Source organism: Nannobrachium achirus (assembly GCF_963921795.1).
Source record: "Nannobrachium achirus genome assembly, chromosome: 22".
In the NCBI taxonomy this organism is placed as follows: domain Eukaryota; kingdom Metazoa; phylum Chordata; class Actinopteri; order Myctophiformes; family Myctophidae; genus Nannobrachium; species Nannobrachium achirus.
This window is the reverse complement of record NC_137829.1, coordinates 11,463,027-11,483,478: the sequence shown is the minus strand read 5'-3', so window position 1 is coordinate 11,483,478 and position 20,452 is coordinate 11,463,027. Positions and strand designations below refer to the sequence as shown.

Genomic DNA, 20,452 nt, shown 5'->3' with positions numbered 1-20,452 from the left:
AATTGATTGGTGTGGGGGAGCTCAAATGACCACAGGCCATTCTGGCTTTTAAAGGCAGATAGGAGCATCTACTACTACACACACACACACACACACACACGAGCGCGCTCGCGTGCACACACATACACACACACAGCCATTAATGTAGGGTCGGTGTCCCAGACAGCCTTCCGGAAACATGCCATTTCCTGTGGAGCTGGTGCAGGTCTCTGTCCATAAGGCTGATGACTCCCTGGGGCAAAGGCTACTTTACTCTGCTCATATGGACCTATCTACTGTTACACAACCAACACACACACACACACACACACACACACACACACACACACACACACACACACACACACACACACACACACACACACACACACACACACACACACACACACACACACACACCCACACACACATACATCAACCCATCCGACATCCTGACATGATCACATTGTACAGACACAAAAACAGCAATGGAGGAACATATAGGCCTACAGTAGTGCATGTCCAAAGTTACTTTGATATTATTATAGATATTTAATTCAGTTCACAGCTCGGTACTATTGCCAATGATACTGACTATGATACTGACATTATATATATATATATATATATATATATATATATATATATATATATATATATATATATATATATATATATATATATCAGCTATATTCTACCAGCTCCCTCTTCCTTTCTTATCATTCAATAGGATGAATGAGTGTCCTTAATTAAACCTCACGGCCACAAGGCAGTAGATTAGAGCTATTGGAGAGAGGTGAGAGATTAGTTTACAGAGACCAGGTTACATTGTACATGTAATTGTACAGTGAGGATTTTACAGTGTAAGACCCCCCTCCCTCGGTCATCAGCCCCTCTCCCTCTGTGCAATGGGCCCACCTCCACTCTGCCTCTCTGCTGGACCACCAGTCCATCTCCTATGACTATGATCCTTCAGAGAACGTCCCACCTTTCCAGCTTTCTTATCCCCTCAGCTGTTTCTCCTCTCCCCCTCTTCAAGCTACAGGCTTGCGTTATTCAAAGACACAAACATAAATAGGCCATGTCCCTCTCCCAAACATCTACAGCTCACCGTAAACAGCCCACCCATCCTCCCACGCAAAACACGGGCGACTAGCCATACCAGACCTTTTTTTCCCTCAGCCTTAATTACCATTTTAATTAGCAAGGCTGTGAGGATGAATAATCTGACAGCATATGGCTAAAGGCGCAAAATCATAATCCTATCACAGTGTTATTTATTCCCTCCCAGTTCTGGGGGCTGGTTGGACATGCTCGTCTAATTACTATCAATGGGGGTGGGGACTGGGAGGCAAGGGCAGCAAAACAATAACAATGGTGATGCTGGTGAGCTAGGCTAGCCCCCAGTGGCGTCAGTTCAGCAAAAGCTAGGGTATGGCAAAGATGGGAGTCCTCATGGAAAATAGGCATTACATTTTGGATAACACAGTTCTATTGTGAAAATAGCAGATCTACATGCTCACACCGCCTCGTGCTGCGAGGCGGTGTGAGCATGTAGATCGGCTATTTTCACAATGTCTGAAATGTTCCCCAGGTTTCTACGGTTTCTTGGGCTGGATATGGCAGCCTGGAATGATTTTTCAAGTGCAGCTAAACTTGGCATGTTAGTAAACGTGCCACAATTAACAATAATGCATTGCACCTGTGCAGCTGACCTGCGGAACCTGGGAATATACCATTTTGTCAAGATGGGGAGAATACAAGTGTGGAGAATATAATTATAATACCTTGTTAAAGTGACTATTTTGTTAAATTTTGCATTTGTAGTTATTTTACTGTAATTTAACAACATAATAACCAGCGCAGATAGACAAAGAGACATTCATGGATTTATATTTAAAAGTAACTTGTATTTTCCCCCCTGGACCCAGGGTATGGCAGCTGCATATACCATATACCCCTGCCATACACAATTGACGCCCCTGCTAGCCCCACGCTCATTCTAGCAGGATCCTTGACGGGTTCTTTCTCAATGACAAGCAGAGATCCAAAAGCACTCCGTGAAAATGGGGAGGAATGAAGCAGATGAACAGAGACAGGAAAGGGAAGCCAAAAACGCCCTCTCTCCCTTTCCTAATGAGGATTCTCTTGATGAAGAAAAGAGGACAAGAAAAACTGAATTGAGACATCTGCTCTGGCAACCGTCTATTCAGACGAGAGATGAAAAGACAGCACTTGTTTTGAGATGTGAAGGGGAGGAGAGAGGGCGGAGAAAGGAAGCAAGGAGTAGGCAGTTGGCTTTCTTAAATAACTTTTTTTTATTGCATGTGTCTATAAACAATCAATACAGTCTAAAGCAATGAACTACATGTTTTAAATTATCATCTCTTAGTAGCATCACAAGAAGCAAGATATGAAGTATTTACAATGGAAGACACAGCAAGTTAAGCCAGGGCCCATATCGTAACCTTTAGATGCTGAATTAAAAACTCAACTGGAAACATTATTATTCAAATGCAAAAACACTGCTGAAAACACCAATAGGCTCCATTAGCAAAAACTAACAAACAAACAAAAAAACAAAAACGTTCCATTTCAAATTGGCAGAAAACAATGTACAAACAGCAAAAAATCTCGTTTTAAGGTTTAACAAACATTATTAACATAGTATTTATACATTTGGTACCTCTTTGTAAACTAATTTTTCAAAAATGTAAATATTGCATATATGCCATTTGTATTGTACCTAAGTAGCAATAATTAACTATGTCAAGTATTAATTAAACAATTTCTCTTAAGTCTTTTTCTGAATTACAGCATTAGAAAATGTCCTCATAGTGGCATCTATTTCACAACACTATCCCATGACAGTTGAAAAAAGGAAAAGAAAAGAAATCAAGGCCAAACCATATTGTTTAGCATATAACTTAATTAGTGCTTTTGTTGTTTCAGGGAAATACAATTCACTCAAATACATAATATGTACAGTACAAACAGCATAAGTTATTTAAACTTTAACTTAAAATCTCTCCACAACAAAGTTTCTGCTTTCGCTTTGATGTAATTCTCTGTATTATTACACTATTTACAGTATACAGGCAAACATCGATGTACCAGTGATGAATGAATAGATATTTGTCCTGCTTGGTTTTGTCTCATTCTGTTTTTGCAGTTTTCATTTTGTGTACCTCTGCGTGTTTCACTATTGTTGGTGTGGTCATTGTAGTTGTTGTGGTGTTGGGTTGCGTGCTCTCAACCTCAGAGCACAGCATATCGTTTTTTTCGAGCGGAAACCTCGTATCTCCAAGTTTCAAATTTGTACGTTCTTTCGTAAAGTAAAGCCCTGCTTCATCATACAAGGCCGTCGCACAAAAGTAGTGAAAACAGCAGATCTACAAGCACACAACGCCTCGTGGTGCGAGGCGTTGTGTGCTTGTAGATGGGCTATCTTTAAAATTATAAATACAAAACTAACTGTTTTGGACATACAAGGTTTCCACCCAACAACGACGATATACTACATTCAAAAGTGTCTTGTGTTACAATCTAGGAAGTTTGTAAGTGCAAGACCGCGTGTTAGCTCCCGATGTGTACCGCCGAGCTCGCTCTCGGCTGAGAGCGCCAGCGGTCAAGCTGTCGGAAAGGCTCATTGAATAACCAGACACACCGTGATATAACGGGTATATAATTCTCAGCGCCGGGTTTGCCAGCCAACTGGCTCTCCTGACAAGAGCATTGCTGAGGCAACTGGGTGAGAGAAACGTCGAAACGAGAGATCCTGTGCTCTCTAGTCACTGTTGAAATAAGGTTAACAGACATTCTGTTGGCCATGTTGCGGTCCCTGCACTGAGGGTGATGTCTTTCCCAGCAGCATGTGTATATTGGGGAGGGGGGGGGGGGGCGGGGCATGGATAGTGGATAGCTCAAAAGGTAAAGTGTATAAAATGCCAAGGCTTTGTGTGAGTGGTCAGGTTGGGTTTTGGGGGGTGGGGGGGGCGGGGGGGGCAACACACACTGCTGTGTTTGCGTATACATGAGTGTATGCATGCATGCATGATGCAATGTCAAGTACCCCTCGTCGGCGCTCGTACCGCCATTCTTCTTTGTGTGTAATGAATCAGTACATGTCATTCACACCTCAGCGATAACAATAAATATATTACTCTGGATCTCTAGTACATACTCTGTCATAAATGTAGGGTGTGAACAGTAGGAACGTAATCTCAGAGAGGACATCTCTCTCCTACTGCTCTGGCAAAACATTCGGTCTCTATGCATGACGATCGGTTATGTCTTTGATATACTGCGTGTTCGTAGGTCCAAACTAAACAAAAACGCTCCATCAGCCAAGGAGCTGATGGCTTGAGTAAGGCTTTGGATTGGTGGTTTACAAAAAACATTCACCTCTGAAAATAAATAGATCATTTCATATATATTTCTGCGGCATAAATGGGTATTAACCTGGTTTTTTGCTTTGAGGTAGGGTTTTTTATCTTATTTTGTAAGCAATTTGTTAACGTGGGTTGTTATGTTTAAGTTCATAAATGCCTCCTCTTTTTGCAGTACAATCTGTGGTACATATTCACACACACGTGTGCGCACACACCCACACACACACACACACACACACACACATTTCACAAGTTTCACACATACACAGTAAATAAATAAATATATATGTAATCCATATGTATGGAAACTGTGCGCATGTGTGCGTGTGTGTGTGTGTTCATGTGTGTGACTGTGAAGGTTGTGTAACGCGTCTTCACCCAGGTTTGGTTCACAGGTTTTAAGGTGAGGGTTTTACTGGCCCTGTCAGCTAAAAAAGCCAAACGAAAACCAATGGAAAGTGTAAGAATGATAACAATAATATAATAATAATAATAATAACATTGTTGAAATATATAATTTTTGTAGGCCTTAGATACACAGATAAATAGTTCTCTACGTGGTTAAGAGTCTGTGTTCTCGTTAAGTCGTCTGATACAGCAGCAGTGGCGGCGGCGGCGGCGGTGCCTGAATGTTTGGGTGCCGAGGACGAAAAAAGGGAGGGAAGATTTGGGGGAAGGGTCAAGTGTCCGTGTTGCCATGGCGATGGCAGTCCCTGTGACCCCTGGAGGAGGGGGTGGGGGGCTGAGGTCAAAGGTCGTCTGCCGCAGCACATGGTCCAGCTGTCGGCCGGGGCAACCTCGTCACTAAGGCTGCAGCCGCGCCATCCCTCTGAGAGAGACGTTCAGCCTTCAGTCTGGAAGAGAGAAGAACAGGAGTGCCCACGTTAGTCATGTGATCCCATGGAAAACATGGAAACACGAATTAGGATCGAACACGATCAAACGTTCTCCTCATCCTTTTCCTCCTTTCAAATGTGTGTGTGTGTGTGTGTGTGTGTGTGTGAGTGTGAGTGTGAGTGTGAGTGTGAGTGTGAGTGTGAGAGAGAGAGAGAGAGAGAGAGAGAGAGAGAGAGAGAGAGAGATTTATTACGTAGGTATGGGTGTCAGGGGGAGGGTAAGGTCAAATGGTGTACCCCCCACTCTGTTACCAAGTAAGGAATAAGTGCTCTTCTGCAAAGGACCCTGTCTCTGTGTGTGTGTGTGTGTGTGTGTGTGTGTGTGTGTGTGTGTGTGTGTGTGTGTGTGTGTGTGTGTGTGTGTGTGTGTGTGTGTGTGTGTGTTTCTCAGCTGGTGGACACTGAAGTGGCAGGTGCTTTCACTGCAGGGGAAAAACAGACTGGCATTTAGCACTATGCAGCTGACGGAGTGCAGTCTCCAATGACAGCAGAGACGGTAACAACAACACACACACGCACGCGCACACGTGCACGCACACACACATACATTCAGGAGGTGGTCTCCTTGCACTGCTATTGAGAAATGTAGCCCTTTGGTTAGGAAAACTAGTAGTTGACTAAACTCTGTGAAAACAGAGCTTTAATAGTACTACTAGTACTGACTGAAGCTCAAAACGACAAGCGACAAGCTCAAATGTGCTTTCTGTCTTAGCTCACTGGTAGAAATGCGCTCGAATCCTGTCTGGGAAGGACATACGTTTCATGGATTGCAGCTTTAAAGCCTCGTTCATAACAAGGTTTTGCTCTGAGACGAAACCGCTTTCAAACCGATGTATAGCGACACTATATGCTGTCCGGTGACAAAAAAATCACACCCGTGTTAACTGAGCGGTGGTCGTGGAAGCTGCGCAACAGCAAAACAAAAATATATATATATATGGGTAATAATAATAATAAAACATATTAAAAGAATATTTAAAAACATATTAAAAAAATATTAATAATAAAAATAATAATAATATGGGGGGGTGCTTGTTTGCGTGCGAGAGAGAGAGCGCCATCCATCCATCCATCCATGCATGTCACTCAGGCCGCCACTGGTATTGCAGATGATGCTCAGGGCAGACTAGACTCAACAGCACCTCTCTGGTCACCCAGGGTACTCAGGCTACACCAGAGGCTACATACAGACAGACACACATACACACACGGCCACGCTATGGAGACGGTGTGACCACCGCTCAAAAATATCTGACCTACAAGCTCACAAGGCATCGCGGATTTTCAGCCTGTGACCCCTGTCGTATGAGAAGCACTGGAACGTTGCGTGTGGTTTAGACTAAATTCCCGTTTTCACTCAGGGGTTTTACACACACACACACACACACACAATTCAAGTCGTTAATGGCAATGATTTGAGTGACAATTAATCGTCATATAAAATGTCATAATCATGACAGCCCCGACACACACAATGGCAGACGCAGTGTATCCTCGAGTAGGGATGGGACGATACGCGGTATTATCGTTTATCGTTTATCGTGATAAAAAACACTCACGATAATCATATTGTGGAGATTTAATATATTGTGATATCGTCCTCCGTCATGCACTGGGATCAATTCACCTTTTATTTGCCGAGCTGCATATCCGGTACCACTTAAACCCTCTATAATTGGTAAAAGGTACTTATAATATACGTACTTGATACAGTCTTTTTTTCCCACTCTCTTTCAAATGTCTTTTATTGCGACGTGTTGTGAGCTTGTAGATCTGCTATCTTTTGGCAAATGTTCCACCCCAGGATAACGGATTTTGATTATTGTGATAATATCGTAAATCGCGATTTCTTTTTTTTTTTAAAGATTTTTTTGGGGGCTTTTTATGCCTTTATTGGATAGGACAGTAGACTGACAGGAAATGAGGAGAGAGATGGGGAATGACATGTGGCAAAGGTCGTCCGGTTCGGGAATCGAACCGGTGACGCCAGCAGGCATCATAGCCTAGTATGTGGTATGCGCCTTGACCACCAGGCCAGCGGGCGCCCCACGATTTCTTTTAATAATAATCATGATATGAAATGTTCATATGGTCCCATTCCTGTCCTGGAGCCCTCACATGAACCCAGCGTTGAGATAGAGTCTGGGTGGAAAGCTGTGCTGACCCTTGGCCCTGTGTGCTTGTTTGTGAGGTTTCATTTGCATGCAGCCCTCGAACGGCAGCGGAAGTCTCAGCTAACACGCGCTGCCTCTCGGTGGCTGAGCCTTTCTTCCCCTCTCGCCTCTCCTTTCCTCGGCCCCAGAACAAGAGACGTTTTCACCGAGCGGGATGTGGATCGTCATTCTCTTAAACAAACCCTCGATTCAGGGTCCTCGTCACACACACACAGGCTCACAGACGCACACGCACACGCACACACACACACGCACATATGTCTGTTCTCCCTTTCTCTATACAACCCATAGTTCCAAAACACACACACACACACGATTGAGCATCAAAATCAAAAAGGAGAATAGTATACAGTATTCCTCCTTGAGAATCGCTCTTGAGAATTTGCAAATGTAAACAAAAAGACCTTGACAGGTCAGTTTGGGGAGGGGATGAAGTCAATTCTACTAACCGGCACACCCACCCACCCACACACACACACACACACACACACACACACACACACACACACACACACACACACACACACACACACACACACACACACACACACACACACACACACACACACACACACACACACACACACACACACACACACACACACAGGTTGGCGTCTTCATTAGCCTGCTAATCACATCACATCAAACGGGCTGACCCAGTTCTATAGAAGTCCAGGGATGTCGACACCCAAAATGTGGGAGCAGTTGTTGCAACAAAAGGACATCACTGACTGGGCGAGCTGGGAAAGGGGTCTGTCTCCTCAATGAGAGACAGACAGACAGACAGACAGACAGACAGACAGACAGACAGACAGACAGACAGACAGACAGACAGACAGACAGACAGACAGACAGACAGACAGACAGACAGACAGACAGACAGACAGATAGATAGACAGAGACAGAGAGACACAAACAGAGGGGGTGGTGGTGGAAAACCAGAGTAACAGAATCAACCTGACAGAGAGGAACGGGAATGTGGTGAGATCATGGGACCAGCCGCCCATAACGATGAGTGTGTGTGCGTGCGTGCGTGCGTGCGTGCGTGTTTGCATGTGTGTGCGCACGTGTGTGCGTGTGTGTTTGCGTGCGTGTGTGCGTGCGTGTGTGTGTCCGTGCTGTTCTGAGCCAGTCAGATGCCTGTAGATGCAGACACATGGGTGAGAATCAGTGATAGCTGCCGGGAAACAAAGTTGAATCACTTCACTAAATAGCACAGGTTGACACACACACACACACACGTGCGCGCACACGTGCATGCATGCAACCTGGTGTACCAGGAAGCTTTGCTTGAAGTGGAGACTCAGCTGATACTTTCAGCCACACACACACACACACACACACACACACACACACACACACACACACACACACACACACACACACACACACACACACACACACACACACACACACACACCTAATCTAACATATGCTGATTGGAGAGTGGGTGCAAGAGAAGGGGGGGCGGAGGGCCAGGGTTTGAACCCATTGGCCCGTACCCAGCCCCCCCCCCCCCCCCCCCCCCGTGGCACATCATCGGGCGCCCCTGTCCTGTCCCCAAGCACACCCTGGCTTCTTTCATTATTTATTTAGTTCTCACAGGCTAAATTTAGCCCTGCTCTCACTCATGCTCGGGACACACACATACACACTCACACTCACACACACACACACACACACACACACACACACACACACACACACACACACACACACACACACACACACACACACACATACATGCATTTAGTAGGTAGAAGTACTGTCCGAGTGCTTGAGAGGCAGGTTCAACGTGTCCCTATGTCTGTCGCCAGCTGTTGGCGCTCAGCGGAGGGCAGACAAGACCGTATACGTAAGTCTTTAAGTGGGAAGCAGCAGCAAGTTCCTCTGCCCCCCAATCACCTCCCCAATCGCCACAGCTCATTGTGTTGTCCGACACCGAAAAATCCTCCCATCCTAATCGAACTCAGAGAGTATTAAAGCCTGATTTATATGTATTACTTTGTCCTACGACAGTGTCGTGTTAAAAAAATATATTTTTGGTTCACGTCGATACCGTCGCAAAACAATGTATAAGTCTCACGCTCGACTCTCTTGAGTTTAGAGGTTTTATTCTGTGTGTGCAGGGAGCGTTTTCGCACGTGGGCAAACGGACTATAGCATGGATATTATGAGATGTGTTTTGTTTTTCAATGTCAGGAAAGCAGGCAGCAGCAGCAGAGGGCACAGAACACTTCTGTTTACATTCTTGTTGTCTGGGCTCCTCCCTGACCTACAGCACTGTTGTTGCCAGGGGTGTCACACCAAATTCTGGGCCCTGGGTACAAGGATTCACTGCGGGCCCCCCCATGAATGTTCTTCATAGGGGGAGGGGGTTTAACCCATTTAGACTGGGAACGCATTCTTTTGCGCTTTAACTATTGAAAAATAGCTCACATCACTATTGCTATTTTTGAAAAATCGTGAAAAAGTCCTTCTAAGTTTTTCCTTTTTTTTTTTTAAACCTGTTTCTATGTCAGTGGTGCTCAAACTTTTTAACGTGAATGACCCCCAAAATGATATGTATGTGGCCACAAACCCCCATCTCAAAACATTTAGTTCCAGGGACCCCCCAGATTTGAGTTACAAATGTTCGCTTAAAAAATACATATATTCAAAGATTTGCACACATTTTCACGATTTTTCAAAAATAGCAGATCTACAAGCTCGCGCCAGCGCTGTGAGCTTGTATGTCTGCTATTTTTCTAAAGTATAAAATAATTAAAGGAGTAGTTCACCCCCAAAATGACTTTTTTTCTATTGATTACTCATGCCATGGAGACTAGAGTTCAATAATATTTTTGGGTTTTTGTCGCATTCCTAAGACAAAAATGTGATAACAATAAATTCTCCCCCATTGATTCCGGATGGTGACCCGTTTCGAAACGGGTCACCATCCGGAATCAATGGGGGAAAATTTACTCTAATCAAATTTTTGTCTTAAGAATGTGACAAAAAACAAAAAATATTATTGAACTCTAGTCTCCATGGCATGAGTAATCAATAGAAAAAAAGTCATTTTGGGGGTGAACTACTCCTTTAAGGTCCCTCCACCTTGGGCCCTAGTAACTCAGTCCCATCCCCCCCCTCCCCTCCCCTGTGACGCCCCTGTCCGCAGCACTGTTGTTGCCGCTGCAAAACATCAGCTACCTCTCTGGGACCTCTGACCCCTCACATTACTTCCTGAATCCTGAACAACAGCGCACACACACACACACACACACACACACGCACACACGCACGCACACACGCACGCACGCACGCACGCACGCACGCACGCACGCACGCACGCACGCACACCAGGTCATGGGCTGTTAACCACTTAACCCCTATATACTGTGTCAAACGACGAATAGCTAAAATAGTCAATCTGCGGCAGGTTAAAGTGGTTAAATCATTAGACTAAGTTTGTCAAGACATTTTGCTATGTTTTAACAGAAAGTCCCCCAAAATCCCCTTTCAGCAGTAGGGCTTTTCATGCTGAAAGCACATTGTCTAACTGCGTGAATGACTTCTGACATTTTCCAGTTTCGTGCTCGGCTAAACATGCCGATTCTAGGGGACCTGATAGTTATCATCACTATTACAATTCTGATTGTATCAATTCATAACAGCACATCAAGTTATTCTAACTCTCTCTACACACATTGCCTCGCCCACCAACCACTATGTGGTGCTATGCTGATGGGTTCATACAAATTCATGGCACATGATGACCAATTACATTTGGTCACACCAAAATCTCTTATCCAATTTCAACTTGGTGTCCCTATTTTGGGAATGTTATTTGGTGAGAGATTTCAAAGATACTTATTAAAAATCTTCAAAAATGTCCAATCATTTTCCAAACATTTAGCAAAGATATCAGACCTACAAGCTCAAAACATGTCCCATTGCGAGGTGTTGTAGACTATTACTATTCCTTGTACGACAATTCAGAATATAGGGCTTAAGTGGTTAAAGAGATCCCCACACCAAATTCTATTCTGTAATTACCAAGGCACATGTGCACACAGCTCAGTAGATTGAATGTTTTCCCTTGTGAAGCGCCTGGGGCCAGTACAGAAGCCACACCACCAAAGAGGTGAGGGGCCAGAGAAGAGTGCAGGGTGGTTACAATGTTATGAACCAAATCCGTTGGAGCAGTGATTCCCAAACCTTTTAGCTCGAGACCCAAAAGAGAAATTAGACGTTTGCCCGGGACCCAAACTAGTGAAAACAGCAGATCTGCAAGTAACAAGAAAATGTCGCCACCCAATCATCAAGGACGATGATACACGAAAGAAGAAGCAGATCTACAAGCTCACAACGCGGCACCAGCTGTTTTCACTACTTCTTAAAACATGTGTGTTCTAATTTATGGAATTTCTTCGATTTCTTCATGAAATTACTGGAAAAGAATCATAGAATTTTGTTTTGTTATGAATTCAAGAAAACTTTAGCTTTTTTTTAGGAATGTTTATGGAAAATGCTTTGAAATAATAATAATTAAAAACTAATTGTAGGAAACACAAAATAAAGGGATCCCATAAAAATCTGTCCGCGAACCACAAATGGGTCCTGAACCAGTGTTTGGGAACCAGTGCATCGGAGGTTGTGACTGCAATGATCCTGAGAAGTCAGGAAAACAGGCACAGAGTGAGCTCATTAAGGTTGTGTGTGCATAACGCGTGTCCCGTGTGTGCGCACACACATGCCCGCGTCCGCGTGGACACTCGCCGCACGCACAAACACACTCTTCTTCCAACTCTAAACAAAGCAAGCAGCTCAACACAATGTCTAATCCTGAAGTGAATGTAATCCTCCTTACCTGCCAGCTAAATGGAGGCTAGAGTAGGTTGAGTGAGTTTTTATCTAGCGCTGGAACATCCCGCCCTACTTTACTCAAAGGGTTATGTATCAGACAGTCAGCAGCAGGTGGGGGTGGGAGCACGAGACAGGTGAGGACGGAGAAGACACATTCTCCATGTCATCAAATAGAGGTATTACAGCCCTGGAGATTCATGATTGAACAGCTTTCATAACCACTTCCACACTTCAGCCGTAAATCCTGTCCTATGGATGCACTAGTTAATTAGTTGTTAGTAGTCTGTTAATTCAGTTGGAAAACTGTTCCTGAGAGCAATAAGGGAGGGACTCTACAGGCAAGACACAATAGTGGCACTAATGAGTTAGCCAATTAGCTAATTGTAAAATGCATTGTTGGAGGAACCTCATACGTGTCCTCAAAGCCCAATAAGAAAACATTGTTCTAGGCTAATGCGGCTCGTTCTCCCTATACAGGTAGCAGGATGTATGCAGGGCTCAAATTCACCGGCACCAGCAAATCACACCATTTCAGGAAAACAGAAACCAATACTAGAGAGATGAGAGGGTTGGAACAGTGTGTATTTGGCTTCTTGTCCATCTCCCCCCCCCCCCCCCCCCCCCCCCACTGCCTCTCTCCCTGTTGTTGTGGCAGATGGTGGCTAGTCATTAGCGTATTGTCACTCCCCTCTGAAGGGCCAGATAACCAGTGAGCACTGCTTGGCGGGGCAGGTGCAAGACCCAATCCCCCCCCCCAACCCCCCACCCCCACCATCTGCTGAGGGCCCCCCACACACACACACACACACACACACACACACACACACACACACACACACACACACACACACACACACACACACACACACACACACACACACACACACACAGAGGTGTGTGGAGACAGAGACAGAAGGGGGTGGGGGTGGGGGTGGGGAGGTCAGTCTGGGCACCAAAATGAAAACGTGGAGAGAGTGAGTCAGTCCTCTCTCCTGTCTGAACCCAAACACCTGACTGCTACTACTTCAGAGAGAGGCTTAATGAATGAGAAGAAAACACATAGGGAAAATGGAGAGAAGCCAGTCGGACTCTGCGGGGGGTCAGGGTGGGGTGCCAGGGGGTCAAAAGAGGATAAGGAAGAACTAAAGAAATGTAAAGTGGGGGAAACAAGAACATGTGAGGTGACAGAGAGAAAGACACATACCATAGAGACTGCAGACTAAAGATAAGACCGAGACAGCTAAAGGAAGGAGAAAGTGTAAAAGAGAGATAAGTTACAGGAATAGCAAGCAGCACATCCGCCATTTGCACGCAAGCACCCTAATGACACACACACACACACACACACACACACACACACACACACACACACACACACACACACACACACACACACACACACACACACACACACACACACACACACACACACACACACACACACACACACACACACACACACACACACACACACACAGTTGGTTCAAAGGTCAAGTAACTGACTTTGGGCGGCATGGACAGGGCACGTGCTTTGAAAGTTAAACAGCGGGCCATTCAGTCCCCCCGGCCCCAACCCACCACCCCACCCACTGGCCTGCCCACTCCCCTCTCACGTCTGACCAGCAAACCCAAACAACAGCGTAGCCCATCGGGCTGACGCGTCAGTGAACCAATAATCTGCTAACTCTCTGACTAAACGGATGTGTGCTTCCACATTCGTGGTGTTTGTTAAAGGAGCAGCATATCCTCTTGGCCTGATCCCTACTTGTGCAAACACACACACACACACACACACACACACACACACACACACACACACACACACACACACACACACACACACACACACACACACACACACACACACACACACACACACACACACACACACACACACACACACACACACACAATTTAGGAGGCCAACTACATTATGAGAATTTGAATTCCTATTCCACCCATTCTAAATTAATGGGAGTGAGTGGAATGTCGACTTATGGTTCACCGAGTGCCAAGGAGAGAATGTGGAAAAGCCGGTCATCTCATAGTAAACACAGGCCTACACACATACTACACCCACCCTCGACTCGCTCTCTATCGTTATCTCTCTCACACACACACACACACACACACACACACACACACACACACACACACACTAGTAAACCTCTCAGTTGTCAGTATTTTGTTTTGCACATCCGTGATTGGCTGCGCAGCATTCCTGATCAGGGCACAGTATCGGCCCGGGGTGTTCCGGAAGTAGGCTAGTTGTTTTCACTTGAGCTTTGTTTTCCAGGAATGCCGTAAATAACCTAAATAACCCAGCTGACTACAACGGACTCCTACTGCAGCAACACTCAGCTCTCTGTTTCTCTCACTCCCTCTGTTTTCTTTCTGTCTCTCTCCCTTCCTCCGCCTCCTACATTCCTCCCCCTCACTCTGTCCCTCCCTTCCAAGCCAGCGACTCAGTGGTCTATTTTGTCACGATACTGAAAAACAAAACAACACGTCATCCCTCCCTTTTCTCATCCATTTCTCCTCTCCCGCTGCGCTGTATTCATACTTCTCCTGTTCAGTAGCCGGTGGAAAGGTTCCAATGGTAAACTTCTGTCTGCTGTTGGTAACATTGTAATTACAAAATATACACCTTGTCCTCGGCAATACAGAGAGAGCCCAGACAAAACCAAAGGGTGGAACCAACAAGAGGTAGTTAACAACAGGTGTGGTGTGGTGTGTCCACGTCACAGATGTGTTAACAAAAAACAACACGTGTGTGTACACTCGTGTGTGCAGTACTAGTGTTTTGTAAAGTTTCTGGTAGTGAAAGAAGTACCCTGCCAGGCTGCCACCCACCCCCACCACCCCACCAGGTTAGGAAAACAAGTGAGCATTCACCTCTCCCAGCAACCTTTGCACACTGCCTGCATTCCTGTCCTGAAACCCAGTACCTGACAACTGATAAACAACTGACTCACTTGTTTTTCTGGGGAACCCGATGACTGCACCAAACCCTCACACAGCAAGAGAGCCAAAAGAAACACACAAAAGGGGGTGGGGGGGCAACTTAGCCGTGAAAACCCACGAGCGGCAATTAAACTCTTAGATTTCGCCATCAGAAGAACACTGACTCATGGTAATCTCCCATACAATGTATTTTCTTTTCAAACAACAGCAACTTCTGACATGCCTCTGTTGAGACACACCGCCCTGTAAAATAATCCCTGTCATTTACGGGTTGCCTGAAAAGCCATTGATGCAACAGAGCACAGAATCAGGTGAAAGGTAATGTTTTGATGCACACAGTTCACCCTCTCATCGAGACAACTTTTCATGAAAGAGCATTTCGCAACAGCTAATGTTGTCTCTGGCACATCATCCAAAAAACAACACTTCTTGAATCATTAGCCTAACAATTAAAAAAAAAGAAAAAAACAAGCCCTTAAGTTGCATGCATTGTATGCATCAGTAAAGAAAAAGCATGTGTCACTTTGGATGTTTTTTAGTAGTCTACTGACGTGGAAAGAGAACTGCGTCACAGAGAGCAGCACGGCCAGAGCACCACCATTCACAGATCTAGTATTTATAGTTCACAACATCGCTTATAGCCTTGAGGTTGTCGATGTACCATGGGTGTGACGAGTAAGTGACTAATCCTATCTAAACATCACAGCCAACACCCAATAGCAATGTGCCTTATACCTCATTTGCCATGGCTAATGTATCAACATGTACAGCATTTCACAAGCACTACGATGTCGTTAAGAAAATACAGCATGCCTGTTATTTCCCACTTAATATGAAAACCGAGCCTACTGCAATAACATTATGTTTTGCGTAACTGTTGCATAACACTGTATGCAATGCTGTCAATGGAAGAATGATTATGCTCAGTGTTGTCAGTGTCACTTCTAATTAGAAGATGAGTGATGAGTACTATCAATACATAATGTGATAACGGCAACACAGGAAATGACAATCTCTCAACCTATCCAGCACAGTAATGTACGGAACAGAAAAGTGACTTGCATTCACTCGCTGAGTTTACAGTTATCGGCTACAGCATGACACACTGCAGGCTGTAACAGTCATAGGTATAAAATCGATCAGTGTAGCGCTGCAGCAGCATGTTAATCACATTCTGACTCTGAATTTCTCTGAAATACATAGTAATTTACTTCAAAAAATAAAGCTTGAAGCTGCTTAGCAACGGGTATCTCTGCAGAATACATTAAGCCTGTCCCTGTAGCAAGCCCCAATTGCACTCCCTCAAATGAATGAAAAATCTGAATGTGTATGCAAATGGTGTGAGATTTTATTTTTATTTTTAACCAGGCTCACCTTTCACAGCAGTTGCAGTCTCCTTGAAGCCCATGCTGGCATAAGGGCTGGCATTAAAGCCATTCATGCCCCCCTTACAACCACAAGGCGTCTTGAATCTCAACAGTCCCTCACAGCCCCCTAAACTGCATCCTCCTAGGCTTCCCTCCATTAGGTTTAAGGCAATGTAGTTAAGTCCATTCTGGTAACCCGCCGAGGTCTCTCTGCACATGGGGCTGCTGCTGCCGTATTCCTCATCTGATCCCTCCGAGCTCCGCACGGGGCGGGACACGTTCTCCACTGAGGCAGAGCTGTGCCGCTTGGCATCGTGGGCAAAAGACGGGCACACAGGCGTGACAGTGGTGGTGGAGGAAAATGTCTCTGAGCTGTGGCGCCGCCGCCCCTGCGGGTCTGCCCGGATCACCTTGGCCCCTCTGTCGGGATCCACGGCGGGGATAGACAACGATGGTCCCCCCAGGAGGAAGGACTCCACCGGCACAGGGGGTACAGCGCCCACGAGGTCGGCCTCTAGGCTAAGTCTCTGGACACAGGCCGTGGGGCTGTCAGTGGTGCATAGAGGGGGCAGCGGGGCAGGCGGGCAGAAGGTCATCTCTGTGTAGTCGTCTTTCACTGGGCCAGATGAGCATGCGGGGCTCACCTGCCGTTGTTGAAGATATTCCTCTGCCATCACCTTTGCCTCTCCTTCTGTGCTTTTCATCAGCCCCTCCCCCACTCCGTGCATGTCTTGCTGTGGTTCTGTCTGGCTGGGATGAGCCGGTGCCCCCGATGTGTGGTTCAGGAGCCCAGTGGAGGGGGGACCCCCTGGCTGGTGTGAGCCAGGGCTGACATTGACATAGTCAGAGAGTGGCGGTGACTCCCCCTGCACAGCGCACACGCTCAGCGAGGAGTCTGGGCTCTCCGTGGCCACAGAAGTGGGCGGGTAGCGGGTGGTGTTGCTAAAGTCTATATTGATGTATTCTCCCGGGCTGCGGGGCTCTGAAGGGAGTGGGTGTTCGTTCATGCACGGTAAGGTTCTGAGGGACTCCAGAGCCAGCCGGGTGGGCCGACTTGCCCGAGCCCGATGGACCAGGGCACCCTTCTCCACTCTGAGGGGAGAAGGGGCAGAAGAAGGGGTGCTGGGGGACCACAGTGAGCTGCCAGACACAGACATTCCCGGGGAAACTGGACAGTAGTTTGACTCTTCCTCTATTCGCTGATGCTGTAAACTCATCACCACATACTGATCAGTGTCTGTTGCTGGCCCACTGCGCTGAGCCTGGGCTTTGAGAGAGCGAGGCAAAGAGCTGTATGTGTAAGGCTGTCTGTGATGGGACTGGGGATGAGCGTCTCCTCCCAGAGGGTTGAGCAAGCAGTCTGGGGGTGTGAGGGATACCAGAGGGTCTACAGGGGACATGTTCAAATACTCTCCATTGGTGAGCTTCCCGTCAGTGCTCTCCACTGACATTTTGGCTCCACACCACATGCGCATGTATCCGCTGTCCTCGAGAGACACACTCCCGGGAGAGTCTGTGCGTGGGCCCGGCCCTGCTGGAGATGGGTGTGAGCGGGGGTTGATGATCTGCTTGGGGGCAGACACGCACATGGGGCTCATGGGCATGTAGGCAATGTAGGCATCAAACTTGGACCCAGCTGTCTGGGTTGTCACACCTGGCATCATGGGCATGTAGCCACTGTCTCCTTGTTGACAATTAGAGCCAATTTCTACATCCCCATAATCCTCAGGATAGGTCGCTTTTGGGGAGGCTGTGTGTGACCTGCGAGAAGACTGGCTTCCGCTGGTGTAGGTGGCCTTCATGAGCGTGTACTCATCCAGTGAGGCAGAAGACACTTGAGAAGGGACCCTCTGCTGGCGAGGGGTGGTGAGGGAATATGTGCGCTTTCGATAGGCCTTGTCCAATTCCGGTAAACGCCGGTAGCCATTCTGATTCTGGCGTTCCATCACCATGTAGCCATGGAGGTCACTGCCATCTTGAGAGGGGGGGGTGTCGGCATTTAGAGATTCAGGTGTGTTGCTGCGGAGGGTGAGAGGTAGCCGGAGGTCCCGCGCCTCGGCGGGGCTGGAGCTGTACTCGTCACACGAAATGAAACCTAAGTCACTTGGGGAGCCCGAAAAGGAGGCACTGCAACTGGAGGGCCGCGGAACGCTGCTCTCTGGGCAAGAGGACAGGCTGACCGGGCTGGGGGTGGTCAAAGGAGGGGAGTGAGACACAGGCATGGACATGGACTTACTATGCTGGAGGGATGAACATTCAAATGTCCGGCATGGGCGTGCTGTTATAGTGTTAGATCTGGTCAAGAGGGTCCTGTGGACCCCTGGGCTAAGCGGGCTCCTATTCACCGACATGGGGCGTGTCATAGTGCCATCTCCCTCACTGGCCGTGCGTATCCGACACGACGTAAATTTGCTCACGGGAGACGTCGCAGCCATGCTATCAGTGCGCGACCGCCGGAGCAAGCCCGTCTGACTGGGGGGCAGATTGTTGAGGTGCCTCCGTGTGGGCACAGAAATAGGGTTGGTGCCGGATGACTGGCTCTTGCTGCGCGGACGGAATTCCGACAGCTCCTTCATGGCTTTCATGCTCTCTAGAATAGTTTCATGGATGTTTTGTGCCACCACAGAATCATCAGCCTGCATCCAAAGCTCCCCGGGACCCGTGGCCGCCGATCGACCAACCTCGATGAAGAAAAAGCTGTCAGAGTGGCCGCACCTCCGAATATTCATCAGCTGTAAACTGACGGAGGCGACCTCCGTGTTTAGCTTTACAAAGCTGATCGTCCGACTGGAGAGGCAGAGCCTGTACACCCCGGTTAAATTTCTGCTTTGCCCAAGCCCTTTAGATTTCAGATTCACCTGCCATACCTCCTTGTAGGCAGCAGCAACCGGCGTGATCATACCGTAGCTCGACTCGTCGAAACCCACGAGCGAGGACGCCGAATTAGACGCCGAGCCATCGACGTAGACTTTCCCCTCGCTCATTAAATCCGTCAGAACTCTGTACCAATTCTCCTGCTCCTGCTCGTTTTCCGCCGCCACGGCAAAATACTCGTCCTTGGTATAAAGGGCGATGAGGTATTTGTGTTTCGCGTCTGCTCTCTTGTTGATGTTGAGGCAGCAGTCCAGAGGAATAACTCTCTTCGCGGCCGATTTGTTTTTCCATTTCTTCTCGCTCTCGTAGTATTCCAGCCGGGCAGGGAAACCCTCGCTCGGCTCCTTTAGAACGAAAAAACGCTTGTGTCCATGCTTCTGCTTCTTTAGATAGCCACACTTCTTTATGTTGTTGTTGTTAATGTTCGCATTGCTGGAAACCAAGTGTCCTCCCGTGTTCGGCGGACTCGCCATTCTATCGCCCGTCACAAACAAAATGTTGCTTTCCTTGAGTTTAATTCGTCCCCTCAATGTTTAGTCCGTATATCGCCGCGCGGCTCATTTAGTCCCTGAGCCGGTTGTGCGTTCGTCTTCCCCTGCAGTTGAGCAGTAAATAACACATGTCTCCTGGTGACCGGGAGTGAGGAGGGAAACAACATGTGACGTTCTACACATCCAGCTTTGGTTACAAAAAGAAGGGAAAGAAAAAAATACACACACCGACAGTGTGGGCGGTGCGCGCCGAGCTCATTCGGCTTATTGGTGGAAAGGAGTGAATGCTAGTGAAATGGCCCCGTTAACGGAGAGAGAGAAAGCCCTCCCACCATCACTCTGCCCTCTTCCGACTCACTTGTGTGTAGACTAGACACAGCAGCAAGCAAGCCTGCCTGTTTTTAGAACTTTATTTATAGAGCATTTATTGAGATAGGCTATGATAATTATGTTTTACGCGAGGCAAAT

At 46.9% G+C, this 20,452-nt stretch overlaps 1 protein-coding gene across 1 annotated transcript; it reads right to left on the bottom strand.

The window, feature by feature from the left end:
- Positions 1-3,428: 3,428 nt before the first annotated feature.
- irs2b (insulin receptor substrate 2b) lies at positions 3,429-20,106 on the bottom strand. Its single transcript, XM_080752970.1, has 2 exons — positions 16,627-20,106; positions 3,429-5,224 (listed from the first exon to the last, which is right to left on the bottom strand). The coding sequence occupies exons 1-2, from the start codon at positions 19,964-19,966 to the stop codon at positions 5,220-5,222; spliced, it is 3,345 nt and encodes a 1,114-aa protein (XP_080609096.1). The 5' UTR covers positions 19,967-20,106; the 3' UTR covers positions 3,429-5,219.
- Between the last annotated feature and the right edge of the window lie 346 nt (positions 20,107-20,452).

Coding starts and splice junctions, on each gene's coding strand:
- irs2b (XM_080752970.1), bottom strand. CDS start 19,966: ATGGCGAGTCCGCCGAACACGGGAGGACACTTGGTTTCCAGCAATGCG.